The sequence below is a fragment of the Bombus fervidus genome, chromosome 19, assembly GCF_041682495.2.
Source record: "Bombus fervidus isolate BK054 chromosome 19, iyBomFerv1, whole genome shotgun sequence".
In the NCBI taxonomy this organism is placed as follows: domain Eukaryota; kingdom Metazoa; phylum Arthropoda; class Insecta; order Hymenoptera; family Apidae; genus Bombus; species Bombus fervidus.
Window position 1 is genome coordinate 3617091 of NC_091535.2, and position 12176 is coordinate 3629266.

General features: G+C 28.8%; 5 protein-coding genes across 6 annotated transcripts; 2 read left to right on the plus strand and 3 right to left on the minus strand.

Moving 5' to 3' along the window:
• The first annotated feature begins 162 nt into the window (after positions 1-162).
• Positions 163-2986, plus strand: Med7 (mediator complex subunit 7). The gene is made up of 3 exons (XM_072021532.1): positions 163-987; positions 1054-1206; positions 1281-2986. The coding sequence occupies exons 1-3, from the start codon at positions 658-660 to the stop codon at positions 1479-1481; spliced, it is 684 nt and encodes a 227-aa protein (XP_071877633.1). The 5' UTR covers positions 163-657; the 3' UTR covers positions 1482-2986.
• Positions 2709-6375, minus strand: Cass (apoptosis inhibitor cassowary). The gene is made up of 10 exons (XM_072021505.1): positions 6255-6375; positions 5778-6146; positions 5359-5520; positions 5087-5252; positions 4833-4993; positions 4563-4760; positions 4300-4491; positions 3842-4225; positions 3607-3760; positions 2709-3526 (listed from the first exon to the last, which is right to left on the minus strand). Exons 2-10 carry the CDS (start codon positions 5877-5879, stop codon positions 3438-3440), a joined length of 1608 nt encoding a protein of 535 aa, XP_071877606.1. The 5' UTR covers positions 5880-6146; positions 6255-6375; the 3' UTR covers positions 2709-3437.
• A 1559-nt stretch (positions 6376-7934) lies between these two features.
• Positions 7935-9692, minus strand: Wal (electron transfer flavoprotein subunit alpha wal). Its single transcript, XM_072021523.1, has 4 exons — positions 9514-9692; positions 8855-9184; positions 8300-8752; positions 7935-8226 (listed from the first exon to the last, which is right to left on the minus strand). The coding sequence occupies exons 1-4, from the start codon at positions 9553-9555 to the stop codon at positions 8050-8052; spliced, it is 1002 nt and encodes a 333-aa protein (XP_071877624.1). The 5' UTR covers positions 9556-9692; the 3' UTR covers positions 7935-8049.
• A 503-nt stretch (positions 9693-10195) lies between these two features.
• Positions 10196-10643, plus strand: Rpl39 (ribosomal protein L39). Its single transcript, XM_072021536.1, has 3 exons — positions 10196-10213; positions 10322-10425; positions 10510-10643. Exons 1-3 carry the CDS (start codon positions 10211-10213, stop codon positions 10556-10558), a joined length of 156 nt encoding a protein of 51 aa, XP_071877637.1. The 5' UTR covers positions 10196-10210; the 3' UTR covers positions 10559-10643.
• A 69-nt stretch (positions 10644-10712) lies between these two features.
• Mrpl22 (mitochondrial ribosomal protein L22) lies at positions 10713-11878 on the minus strand. 2 transcript variants are annotated; one of them, XM_072021534.1, is made up of 4 exons: positions 11720-11878; positions 11345-11545; positions 11051-11264; positions 10713-10970 (listed from the first exon to the last, which is right to left on the minus strand). In XM_072021534.1, the coding sequence occupies exons 2-4, from the start codon at positions 11540-11542 to the stop codon at positions 10750-10752; spliced, it is 633 nt and encodes a 210-aa protein (XP_071877635.1). In that variant the 5' UTR covers positions 11543-11545; positions 11720-11878; the 3' UTR covers positions 10713-10749. The 2 variants fall into 2 exon arrangements, with proteins under 2 accessions (XP_071877635.1, XP_071877634.1); XM_072021533.1 differs by lacking the exon at positions 11720-11878 and adding an exon at positions 11656-11688.
• Between the last annotated feature and the right edge of the window lie 298 nt (positions 11879-12176).

Below are 12176 nucleotides of genomic sequence, written 5' to 3' on the forward strand. Positions count from 1 at the left end.
CAAACAATATCCACAGATCGGCTCTTTCGTTTTGCTAGTTAAACAACGAAAATCCCCAATCTGGGTTTGACGTCCTGCTGGCATTAACGTATTAACTGGCCAACAGAGAATACCTGTTGACTCATTTTAAAAAAACAAGATGGCGGATTCGAAGGCTACGTTACATGTTGTTTTGTTTTAGTTGCACGATATTTAGCTCTTGTTAATTCGTAGTGAAAAGTCCGTGTAGCGTGCATAGAAATATTCTAATTGATCGTATGTTTACAAAAAAAGAAGTATCGATCGAGAAATTCGTTGAAAACATTGTGAAATGGTATTAATGTAACCTAACGTATAGTATCACTATATTGAGTGTGAAGCTAGAGTTTGTCGTCCGACTTTGTAATATATAAACGTTGATTTTACAATATTACTATAAACTATTATTTTTTATTATTACGAATATTAAATAAGCAGAATATGAATTGTGTGAAAAAAAAGTGATAACTACGCGCGAAATTACGGACCTGCGCACTAACTTGGACGTTCCGATCAGTTTGACAACAGTGTTTCTTTTAGTTAAACCTAACCTATTGTGTATTTTTTGAAAGACTCCCATCTTAAGTGCAATTGCTTTGTATTTTTTTTCATTAAGAATACCAATATCGAACGTGAAAAATGGCAGCGCCAGAAGCGATACAAGTTAGTTCGCTACCCCTACCTCCAGTGCAATATATTAATTTGTACACAGACGAAAATGTTCGTCGAGGCAGAGCACCACGACCACCACCGCCGATACACGATACTTATTCAATGTTTGGAAATGTATTTAACGCAGACGATACAATCATTAGACCACTCGAAGCTCAAGGAATTAAAAGGTTATATCCTCAGCATTTCGATCGGCGACGAGAGTTGAAAAAATTGAATCACTCATTGCTTGTTAACTTCTTGGATTTGATAGATCTGCTCGTACAATGTCCTGACAGCCCAAGACGTGCTGAGAAGGTAAATACTTAATGTAATGACCTGACATATAATGCAAGTACTCACTGTTTCTTTTATTGTTTCTAGGTGGAAGACCTCAGTTTACTATTTATTCACATTCATCACTTATTAAATGAATTCAGACCACATCAAGCAAGGGAAACGCTTAGAGTAATGATGGAATTGCAACGCAGACAACGTTTAGAAACATCACTTAGGTTTCAAAAACATTTAGAAAAAGTATGATTCTCAAATTTTAATCTTTTGTACATTTGACAATACAATGTTTAGTTAAAATTCCCATATTTTCTCAGGTTCAAGAAATTTTACAACATGCATTGCAAATGTTACCAGATACTTCAGAATTGGATTCTAAATTAGCAATAAATACAGATGCTATGGAATCTGTTGATAATTTAGGTTCTGAACAACAAACTCCAGATCCATGTAGTCCAAGTGATCGCATTATGTGCAAGACAATAGATGATATGATTTCAACAAATGGACTGTATTAAATGAATTTCTTTTCTTATAAGATGTTGTAAAAAGTATTGTAATTATATTTGTAAGATACATTGTGATAATAACTATTTTACAAATATAGTTTATTTATTAAACGACAAAAAATAATATTATATATACATTGTATATAATAAAAAAACACATTGCAGTTTAAATATCATTTATTTCTTGAATAATGTAATAAATGTACTGAAGTGAAATTTACATATTTAAAATTATAATAAACAGAAATAATAGTTTTAGAATATTACAATATACTAATACATGAGCAAATTTGATATAATTATATAATTAACAAGTCACAAAACATTTGTATTAAATATTAATTCAAACATGTATAAATATTCAATAACTGTAAATTTTTTACAATCTTTTTAATTAGCCATACATAGTGACATTCGATATTGGGCATAAAAAATACAACATATATTATGCAATAGTATTATTTATTAAATTAAATGATAATATATTCGTGAATTATTATTATTATTAGTATTACACAAGTTTTATTCAATGGTGGATAGGAAAAGGATACAATATGTTCTGAAACTCACCTTACAAAACAGCTACCATCAATATATAGATAAAAGACAATATACAACCGTACCTTGGTTCCTGAAAAAAGTACATTATAATCATTTCTTATGAGCCTCCACCTTGGACTTACTGGACAACCTGTAATCAAAACATGATTATTTTTATTCTGCTTTGCCATCCTCAGTCAGCAATCACCACACAGCATCTGCAAGATAAAATGTATACAATAAATTACACCTTCATGTAATCAAAGAAACTTTCTGACTTGAAAAATCACTTGTTTTATTTATATTATTTAGTAAACGATTTTATAATTTTATGCTGATCTTTATATCATTTTGATATGTCTTTTTGTACTCAATTTAGACATTTTAATAGGAGAACATTCATCATTTAGTTAAAAAAATATGTAAACACTTAATAATAATACAAACATAGAATTAGTAAATGAAGCACATAAATCAATAAGTATAACTAATTTCGATTTTAAGAGAACAACAGCTGTTTTTAAGTTTCTTTGATTCCATTATTCTCTCAGAATTAGATACTCTGTCATTGTCCCTCTGATTGCTCTGGTTTGCACTGCCTGTTGACAAAAGAAACGAGATATGATCAAGAGAGAAAGGACTAGGAAGAACTAGGAGATAGGGGAATACATTTTGATACTATTTTAACATCCAAAATTGTTATGGCAGAGAAATATTGTCTGTCTTTTGTAAATACGTGTAACACAAGCGTCCTAGCACAAGCCAATCATTGTACAGTAAGAATTTGTAAATATTCTGTATCAAATAGATGTAATTTTTTGTTTGTGACATCTGATGTTTCTTCAAATACTTCAAATGATTCATGTATTGTGTTGCCACACCATTTTCTCTTCAGTATTTCATGTATATTGTATTGCCTGTTAAGGTACCTGGTTTAAAATTTTTGTAATAAACACTTCTTCAAGTTCATGATATCATTTTCTCCACTTCTTTCTCCATAGTTGCTCACTTTTGTAAACTCAGGTTTCTTCAAATTGTATTTTCCAGTTATTTAACAATGAATATAAAAAAAGATTCTCATAACACCATTAGTATAGTATTACACAGCAATGTTTTCTTCTTTAAATGTCAATATTTCATTATCGACATTATCACTACGTTTAGTAAACAATCAATTCTTACAATTTTGTATTTGAAACTTGTATATGTACTTAAAGCTTTCACAAAAAACACTTTCTTTACACTAAGATTTATAGGATAAAAAATTGTATTTCTCCCTTTGTCACTTCTCTTAAATTCACTTTCAGTAAATAGTCACTTTTACGTCCTTCATCTTAATATGTACATTTTACAGAACTGGTTTAGTCTTATATATTATTGGAGCTTTTACTATTTCATTTTTCAATGATTTCAGTAATTAAATAATTAATAAAAATTTTTTCTCCATGTTCCACGACCTCTTGGTCTATAACCACCTCGACCACCTGACCTATTTCCTCTAAATCTACCTCGGCCTTTAACAAAAGATATAAAAATAGATTTTTATTTTATTTCTAAATATTATTTTGTGAAATAAAAATGCTTCTTCAATTACCATAATTTGATGATATGTTTGAGCTGTATTTTCCACTAGGAGGAGTATACAATTCTCTTTTACTTTTATCTTCTTTACTTCGTTTATTTGAATTACTGTCATTTCCAAATGTAATGGGTGTATGTCTTTTTTGAGCAGACGAATGCTTTTCATTCTAGAATAAGATACAGAAAATGTATTACAGTATTCAAAATACCACATTTCTAAAAAAAATTATAACTATTTTAATACGTACCTTTTTATCATTAGCTGTTGTTTTCCATGAAAGATGTATAATACTTTTAAAACTAGGTGGCGAATGAAACAGATCTTTAATTAAACTATTGATATTATTTGTCGTTTTTAAAGCAACAACTTTTAATTGATTTTCCTCTGACTTCAACTCTTCTTCTGATTTGCCGCTAATTGCCTCCCGTAATTTTTTTATATAACCTTGAATGCCACGTGCAAAATACTGTAATCTTAATCTAAATTCCTTAAGCTGTTCTGGATCTTTCATTAAAAATTCCGGAGTTTGTTTACACAGTTTATGAAAAGTATACATAAGGCACTCAACATGACTGAATTGTAATTTTGGTACTTCAGTTATTTCTGTGACTGGAGGTAGTGGCATATATGTCTATAAATATTGAAACAGTATTAATACTTTCCATATAAAATAAATTTTTGCTCCTAAATAATGTTATTACTTACAATAAGAGTATTATAAAGTTGCTGTACTTTTTCTTCTGGTTTATCAATTGTTCCACAAAATACAGCTAATTCAGCAAGAAGCTTTAATAATTCCAATTGTACATCTCTTCCATTGGGTGAAGTAATCAAAGAAAGATGTGGTAAAACTTGTATACAAATATAAGAAACGAATCGTGATGAATCTATTTGAGCCTGTAAGAAATAAATTACATTACATAAATTTTCATTACATAAATTACAAAATATAGTTAAAGTATGCTTACACTAAAAAATGAAAGTGCGTGTTTAATACATTGTACAAGTCTGTTCCATTGTTCAACATTGGTATGCTTGAATGGTTCAGACAATTCAGCTTGTTCAACTGTAATATCTACTAATTCTTGTTGTCCACTAATTGTTGAACCTAATCTAGTCCACGCAAGTACTTCCATAATGCTATGAAATTCATCAGCAGTAACATCCTATGGAAAAGGAAGTGTTATATAAATAGTGATTAAAGAAAGAATTCTATTTTTATGATAAAAAGATTATACCTGTAACACTTTCTTGCATTCTGAAATTAAAAGATCTTCTGGTTCTTTAGTAATAATGTCATGACCTATTGCTTTTAATTTTGTTGCTAGAAACTTAATGCAACGTTCCCGTGTTCCATCATCCCCATTGATGATTTGACTAAAAAATCCACTTATTGTTCCTTAAGAATAAAATATATTAAATACAATTAATACCTCATTACAATATCATTACATTGTGATGTAACTGTAACAAATAATGATATACTCTATACCTCTTGGGTCAGTTTTCATAAGGGACATAACACTATTATGAACAACAGCTAATTCAGATGGATCTTGAGCTTGAAGTAATTGAGCTAAAATATCTGCAATTCTAGCTGTATGTTCTTTATTATCCTTACACAATGCAGGTAAATCTTTAATTGCTTGTTTTCTTATCTGAAAATATCAATATATCAAATCATCAAATTTTTATTGTATGGAGACTTTAATACAAATATGTATGTATTCGCAAATGTGGTCAAGTGATATAAATACTACATACAGCCATATCTTCATCTTCACATAGATCTAAATGAGCATCTATAGCCTGATCAGCTAATTTTGGAAAATATTTAAAAAACCTTGCAATGAATTGCGATGCTAATCGTTTTTCTTTCGGTGATCCTTTCACAGCTGTCAGAATTTCTAAATACTCTTTTTCATGCTGTAACATAAAAACAAAACGTTTAGATTCATAATATTTACCGCTTTCTTCGCTTAATTATTTGTGTACAGTATTGACTCATCTCTATTATAAAAGCATTGTTAAATTAACTTGAAGCTTACGAAATTAATATACATATTTGCATGTTTTAAAATAAATGGAATAGAAAGTTTTATTTATGCTTGCAAATACATAAAATTGCAAAAATTAGGATTAAGTAAACGTGGTTATTAAATATAACCAAGCTCGTCAATTACCTCAGCCAATTTATCTTTGGCATCAGCCAAAATGCCAAAATTTTTGTACAATTTTTCGATACTGTCCATACTCATGATAAACTTATTATCGAATTTCCACATCTATAGACACAAAACACATAAATACGATTATATACTAAAAAATCGGTAATCTAGCCGGTCATACACGCCAATGCACCACGCCAAGAAATGACAAAGATGGCAGCGATTCCATACATATGCATACGTACGCACGTAGAACAGAACTAAATACGAAAAAGTAGAGAGGAAATGAGAATGTTCACGCCCGTAGTTCTAGTTGTTTTACAGTACAGGTGCTGCACCATGCGGCCAAATACTGAAGGTGGTACACGCTAGCATAGACAAGAACTTATTGAGTTCCACGCTACAAAAACCTATTTAATTGTAAGATCCTACGAAAAATCGTAAGACTTAAGAAGAATATCTTTCCTATATACTTTTCTATCCCAGACTAACCTGAATAAATGGGACGTCTCGGATAAATCAGAATACGTTTATGTAAATAACAGATTATATTCCCTAGAAATTCGCTTACAGTATCGTGTTTCGTGACATTTTAATTAAAAAAATATCATATATTGATGAAAGTGTCATAAAAAAGGGCTAAAGTTTTATTATTGCATTGTGAATAATATTGCTTGCCACTACCTGCGTGGTTGGTAGTAGATGTTTAATAAAAAAAGCTATGTAATTGTTTTATTATAAATCCTAAGATATTATCAGAATGCTAAAATGTCCCTAACATAAGTATATTTTAATTAAAAAAATGTCAGAATTTCGTCCCCAGACACAATTCTTTCTCAGCTATTATTGTTGTATGTATAATTTTTTTATAATACAAGAAATATTTGATAATTGCACAAAAATCGGAACGCAAATGTTGCAGTACTGGAGATGTAGAAACGATTCTATTTTTCGAAACTGAGATCTTACACGTGTCGAATGTAGGGAAGGATAATAAGAATGAAAAAGAAAGAGGAACTGAGAATCGAAGCAATCAATAAATATTAAAAGGCTGCGATAAGCTGAGACCTTCAACTCAAAAATCAAACTTTCTTATTTTTTATTTGTGATCACTGAAACTTTTACCAACATGTTTCTTGCATTTATCTGATTAAAATGACACCAAACACGATGTATTTTGGCTCAAATTTCTATACTCATTTTAATTGGAAACATCTTACAAATACGTTTGTAAAAGTTTAATTTTAAAAAAGTCAAAAATGAAAAAAGTTTCACTTTTAAATTAATACCTAGATACATTGTGTTATGGATATCTGATATTGGATCATGTTACACTACTCGAGGGTCGACAGGCTGTCGAGCTTTTCAGTGCGTCAAGGGAATCTTCTCTTCGTCGTGGAGATGACGAGTGTGCAACGAAGACTACTTTTTAGTTGTTAAATAGCTTTTTGGAAAAACTAATAAACATTTGAGCATAAAATTTTGCATACTCTTATTTTGCATATTATTTATTTACGGCTCAACGAATTAACTGATCCATTATCGTTTGAAAGAAAATATTCTCTTTTCTTGTCTAAAAAAAATATAATAAACAATTAATCTCTCTTTTCTAGGCAACTTACAACTAGTTCAATTATTGCGCGATTTGGTACTCTCATACTTGTTTATCCTGGATAGAAAAATAGATATGAATTTTCCCACAGAACCGTACGATTAAATAGGTTCTTGTAGTATGGAACTCAATAGGTTCTTGTAGTATGGAACTCAATAGGTTCTTGTCTATGTTAGCGTGCCACTAAACAGACATGGCTACCTTTAGCATCTTGCGCATGATATAGCACTAGCTTGGGAACAACCAAAACCATAGCGTGTGCACTCTCATTTCCTCACTGGGAAGCTTATTATAGCGCTAAAGTAGAAAATCCAATAATAAATATTATCGAAGTTATTGCTTTAATTAGATGTTTCTCCATAAATTTGGAGAAATTTCATCTTTTCATTTATGCTCTGAATACATAATAGTTTGTCATAAAATCCATAAAAATACTTTATAGTATCATATTTCATGCTTCAAATAGGAGAGCCTAAAATGTTGTTGATTTATATAAATGAAAAAATAATACAATTTTAATCGTAGATTATTAATATACAGTTAAAATAAATAGTTATAAATTTAATATTTATAAAAAATTGTATTTTTAATAAATGTTTTGTATACATATTTTTTTGAATATATATATATGTGTGTATGTGTATAAAAAATGTACTTGTAAAATATTGTTAAAATTTACAATTTTTCTGTAAGTTCAGGAACAGCCTTGAATAAATCAGCAACTAAGCCATAATCAGCTACTTGAAAGATTGGTGCTTCTGGATCTTTGTTAATTGCTACAATCGTTTTTGAATCTTTCATACCAGCTAGATGCTGAATTGCTCCAGAGATACCAACAGCAATATATAGATTCTAAAATATATGAATTGAAATGTAAATAATTTTTTAGCGGTTGTAATAGACTATAACTAGAAGCCAAACTTACTGGAGCAACAATTTTTCCTGTCTGTCCCACTTGCAAATCATTAGGCACATAACCAGCATCAACAGCAGCACGGGAAGCACCAACTGCAGCATTAAGTTTATCTGCCAAACTATATAATAATTTGAAGTTATCGCCAGACTTCATTCCTCTTCCTCCAGATACAACGATTTTTGCAGATGTCAATTCTGGTCTATCAGATTTAGACAACTCCTGTTTAATGAATTCTGTCAATTGTGATTTGTAGTCACCAGCTAGTGCAGGTTCACACTTGGCACTACCTCCTTCCAAAGGTATTGCTTCGAATGCAGTGCCTCTCACTGAAACTATCTTTATATTGTCCTTGCACTTTAAAGTTTGAATTGCATTTCCTGCATAAATTGTACGGATGAATGTATCTGCTGCTTTAATACCAATAATATCACTTACTGGAGACACATCTAATTTAGCTGCAACCTTAAAAAATAGAAGTTATATACAAACCATGAAAAATACTTTTTATCTATAGTAATATATATTTAAAGGTAGAGAAAACAGACTTTTTAATTAGATACTTACTCTTGGCAATAGAGCTTTACCAAATGCAGTAGCACCAGTTAAAATGTGGGTAAATTTATGCTCATTTTGAGTAGCAAGGATAAGAGGTGTCAGTGCTTCTGGAAGAAATCCTTTAAAAGCTTCGTTCTCTGCCACCAAAACTTTGGATACACCATTAGCTTTACTGACACTTTGTGCAACTGCATCACATTTGGTACCAGCAACTAAGACTGTTATATCACCACCAATTTTTTTTGCTGCACTTAATGTATTACAAGTGATAGGGGCTAGAGATTCATTATTATGTTCTGCAATAACTAACGTGGATTCATAACGTGCCAGTAATCCATACTAAAATAATAAATAAGTTCCTTAAATATTAATTCTTTTTGAAACAAGTAATTTATAATATCGTTTTAAATACCTCATTTGCTTTTATTTTTAAATTAATATAATTTTATTTTACAAAAATATGCGATTTCATATAAAATTTTTAATTAATATTATTATTCTTTATAAGTGAAAATGTTTTATACAATAAAAGAAGATTTGATAAATATTATAAATATAATAAAAATTAATTTTATTTCCTATTAATCCACATTACTTATAAGTATCGATCAATTGGTTGATCGTTGAAACAATCGAACATCAAGGAAATATAAGTTTCTAATACTCACTTTATTCCCAGTTCGAAACGTTCTAAAACAAGTGGCGAACATCTTTGACAAATATAATTTTTAAACAATTTCTTTTAACAATATGTTAACCAAATCGTGAAAACTAATTTGTATCAATAAAGTCCAAAGTTCCAGGCAGGAATAACAATAAAACACATAGTGATAAAAAAGATATACAAACTATGACGTAATAATGTTTTGAAATAATTCGATTAGATATTTAAACTAAACTGAATAAAATTCGATACTCCATTTATTAAAATTAAAATCGTTATATAGAAATATATGTTATTAAATATATTTTATAAATATATCATGAAAAAATGTAAATATATTTTGTTAATATCTATATTAAATTTTATAGATAAAATGGCAAATGTGTCTTTTTCAAGCGTAAAAACGAACATTGCTAATTTGAAAACTCACAAATTTTTTAACTATAAAGAAATAATATTCTAAAACATCTATTAGATACTGTATTTTTTTATGTAATATTTGTTATTTTTTAATATTAGATATTTACTCTTCATATTATATTTTTTTTTTATCTGTTTTTAGTGTACCGTAAAGATCCTATATTTAGTATTTATTTTATTATTCTTGGTAACTTTTATATAGTGACATTGTCTGGTAGAAACCCTGTTCAGAAACACGCAGAAAAATTGTCGACCATTTTGTTGATTGTGCTTGGAGCAAGATGGTAAGGTTTAGGTTATCTAACTATTCTTTTCACATCCTACTAATTATATGTAAATAATTGTTAGAAAATTTTATTTAAGACATACGTAAACTACATGTTCTGTTTCAGTCTGCTCACAAAACATTTATTATCAAGCGGAAGCTTGCCAAAAAATTAAAGCAAAACAGGCCGATTCCACAATGGGTCAGAATGCGTACTGGCAACACTATCCGGTAAGAATTATTAAAATATATGTATTTTAGTATTTTCCTCTTTAATCATTGTACTATTTATTATTATTATAATTCATTTTATAGGTACAACGCAAAACGGCGTCACTGGAGAAGAACTAAGCTGAAGTTGTAAAATGAGTTTGATATGTATTTGCCTTTTTGATTGCTATATACATTAATCACTTATTCTTAAATAAACTCTTACTTTAACATGTAAATTTGTATTTGGAAATAATAAACCCTAATCTAAACTTCAATCAAAGTACATAATCTCAGAAAAAAGGATAATATATATTTATTTACATATAACTATATATATGTATATTATAATGAATTATATATTTTGCGGTTACGCATTTGTTCCATCCATTCTTCCAACAATTCTTCGCCTGTTTTAGGCGCTGGTTGATAATAATGTTTTGGTGGTTTCCCTTCTTCTAAACGTACAAAGTAATGACAATATCTGTAATGTACTATTCCTATTTTTCCTCTAGCATGACGTCGTATGCCTTTCATTGTAAAAGCCTTTGTTGCAAAAGATTCGGCTGAAAAATACAGTGAAAATCTATAATAGTGTAGTACTAAAAATATTGAGAACATTTTATTTCTTTTTCAATGTACTTACCAACCCATAAGTTACTTTTAAATTCAATATTATGTTCCTCTACAGCCATACGTTGTGCCTCTAAGATAACTTCTTTTGCTATGACTGCACCTTTCTTCTTCAAAAAGCTCAATTGTTTAATAGCTTCATCTACGCTCATACCTCTTACAAAACAAGCAATATACCACATATTTAATGGACTATATTTAATGAATTTTTTTACATGACAGACATACTGTAAGATATAAAAATATAGTGAATAATTATATTTTAATTAATGAAATGGAATTATTTTACAATATAAAATAAACTTACACCTGGTCTTTTCTCTTCACCTGGTTTTTGCGGAGGAAAAATAACTTTATTATATTTAAGGAATCCTCTATTTGATTCTTCTTCATCTTTATACCAATTGTATGATCTTTGTTGTATACTAGATAAACAATTGGAGTTATCTGCGTTAAATATTTTGTTTGATATAAATCGTTGTACACATTGCCTTATACCTAGCATTTTCTGTAATTGTGAAAATGTATATAAAATTAAGAACTAATTATTAAAGAATATTCATTTGTTTCTAATATAAATTCACATTTTGAAGAATTCAAAATATATTAAAAGATAACCTTGCAGTTAAAATGCATCATAAATAAATATCATTTAATAACTAAAAGATATGATTACGATTACCTAAAATAATTTATAAATATTTGGCAATTATACGAATAATAATGTTAAATTAATGCTTGACTATAAAACATTAGTTTATAATACACGAATGGTTTCAAATATGACATAGAAAATGCATTGATTCTAAAGAAACTAGAGATGCCACTTTGGCAGTAATGTTTTAATCTAACATATACGATCAGGGTATATTTTTTGACAAATTCTTATTGATAATAAAAAAAATTATTTATAATAAAATAAAGTTTTGTATTATATAAAAACAATTACTTTATATAATTCGCAAGAAGTAATATTATGCCTTAGAAATTCAATACGCTTTTATTTACTTCTTTATTTAGGTTGTTTTATGTTATTGTTAACAGAACTGTTTTGAATTATATAAATTTTAGTTAATCGATGGAAAACATTTTGATTGGTTGATTTTAGAGTTAAATTATTCAGGTCCGTGAATATAAAC

Coding starts and splice junctions, on each gene's coding strand:
- Med7 (XM_072021532.1), top strand. CDS start 658: ATGGCAGCGCCAGAAGCGATACAAGTTAGTTCGCTACCCCTACCTCCA. Junction 988..1,053: donor GCCCAAGACGTGCTGAGAAG/GTAAATACTTAA, acceptor TATTGTTTCTAG/GTGGAAGACCTCAGTTTACT. Junction 1,207..1,280: donor TTCAAAAACATTTAGAAAAA/GTATGATTCTCA, acceptor ATATTTTCTCAG/GTTCAAGAAATTTTACAACA.
- Cass (XM_072021505.1), bottom strand. CDS start 5,879: ATGTGGAAATTCGATAATAAGTTTATCATGAGTATGGACAGTATCGAA. Junction 4,761..4,832: donor AATGCAAGAAAGTGTTACAG/GTATAATCTTTT, acceptor CCTTTTCCATAG/GATGTTACTGCTGATGAATT. Junction 3,761..3,841: donor CAACAGCTAATGATAAAAAG/GTACGTATTAAA, acceptor ATCTTATTCTAG/AATGAAAAGCATTCGTCTGC.
- Wal (XM_072021523.1), bottom strand. CDS start 9,555: ATGTTCGCCACTTGTTTTAGAACGTTTCGAACTGGGAATAAA. Junction 9,185..9,513: donor CGTTTCGAACTGGGAATAAA/GTGAGTATTAGA, acceptor TTATTATTTTAG/TATGGATTACTGGCACGTTA. Junction 8,227..8,299: donor CAGGAAAAATTGTTGCTCCA/GTAAGTTTGGCT, acceptor CATATATTTTAG/AATCTATATATTGCTGTTGG.
- Rpl39 (XM_072021536.1), top strand. Junction 10,426..10,509: donor CGTACTGGCAACACTATCCG/GTAAGAATTATT, acceptor TTCATTTTATAG/GTACAACGCAAAACGGCGTC.
- Mrpl22 (XM_072021533.1), bottom strand. CDS start 11,676: ATGATGCATTTTAACTGCAAG. Junction 11,546..11,655: donor TGATGCATTTTAACTGCAAG/GTTATCTTTTAA, acceptor TCACAATTACAG/AAAATGCTAGGTATAAGGCA. Junction 11,265..11,344: donor GTGAAGAGAAAAGACCAGGT/GTAAGTTTATTT, acceptor TATATCTTACAG/TATGTCTGTCATGTAAAAAA.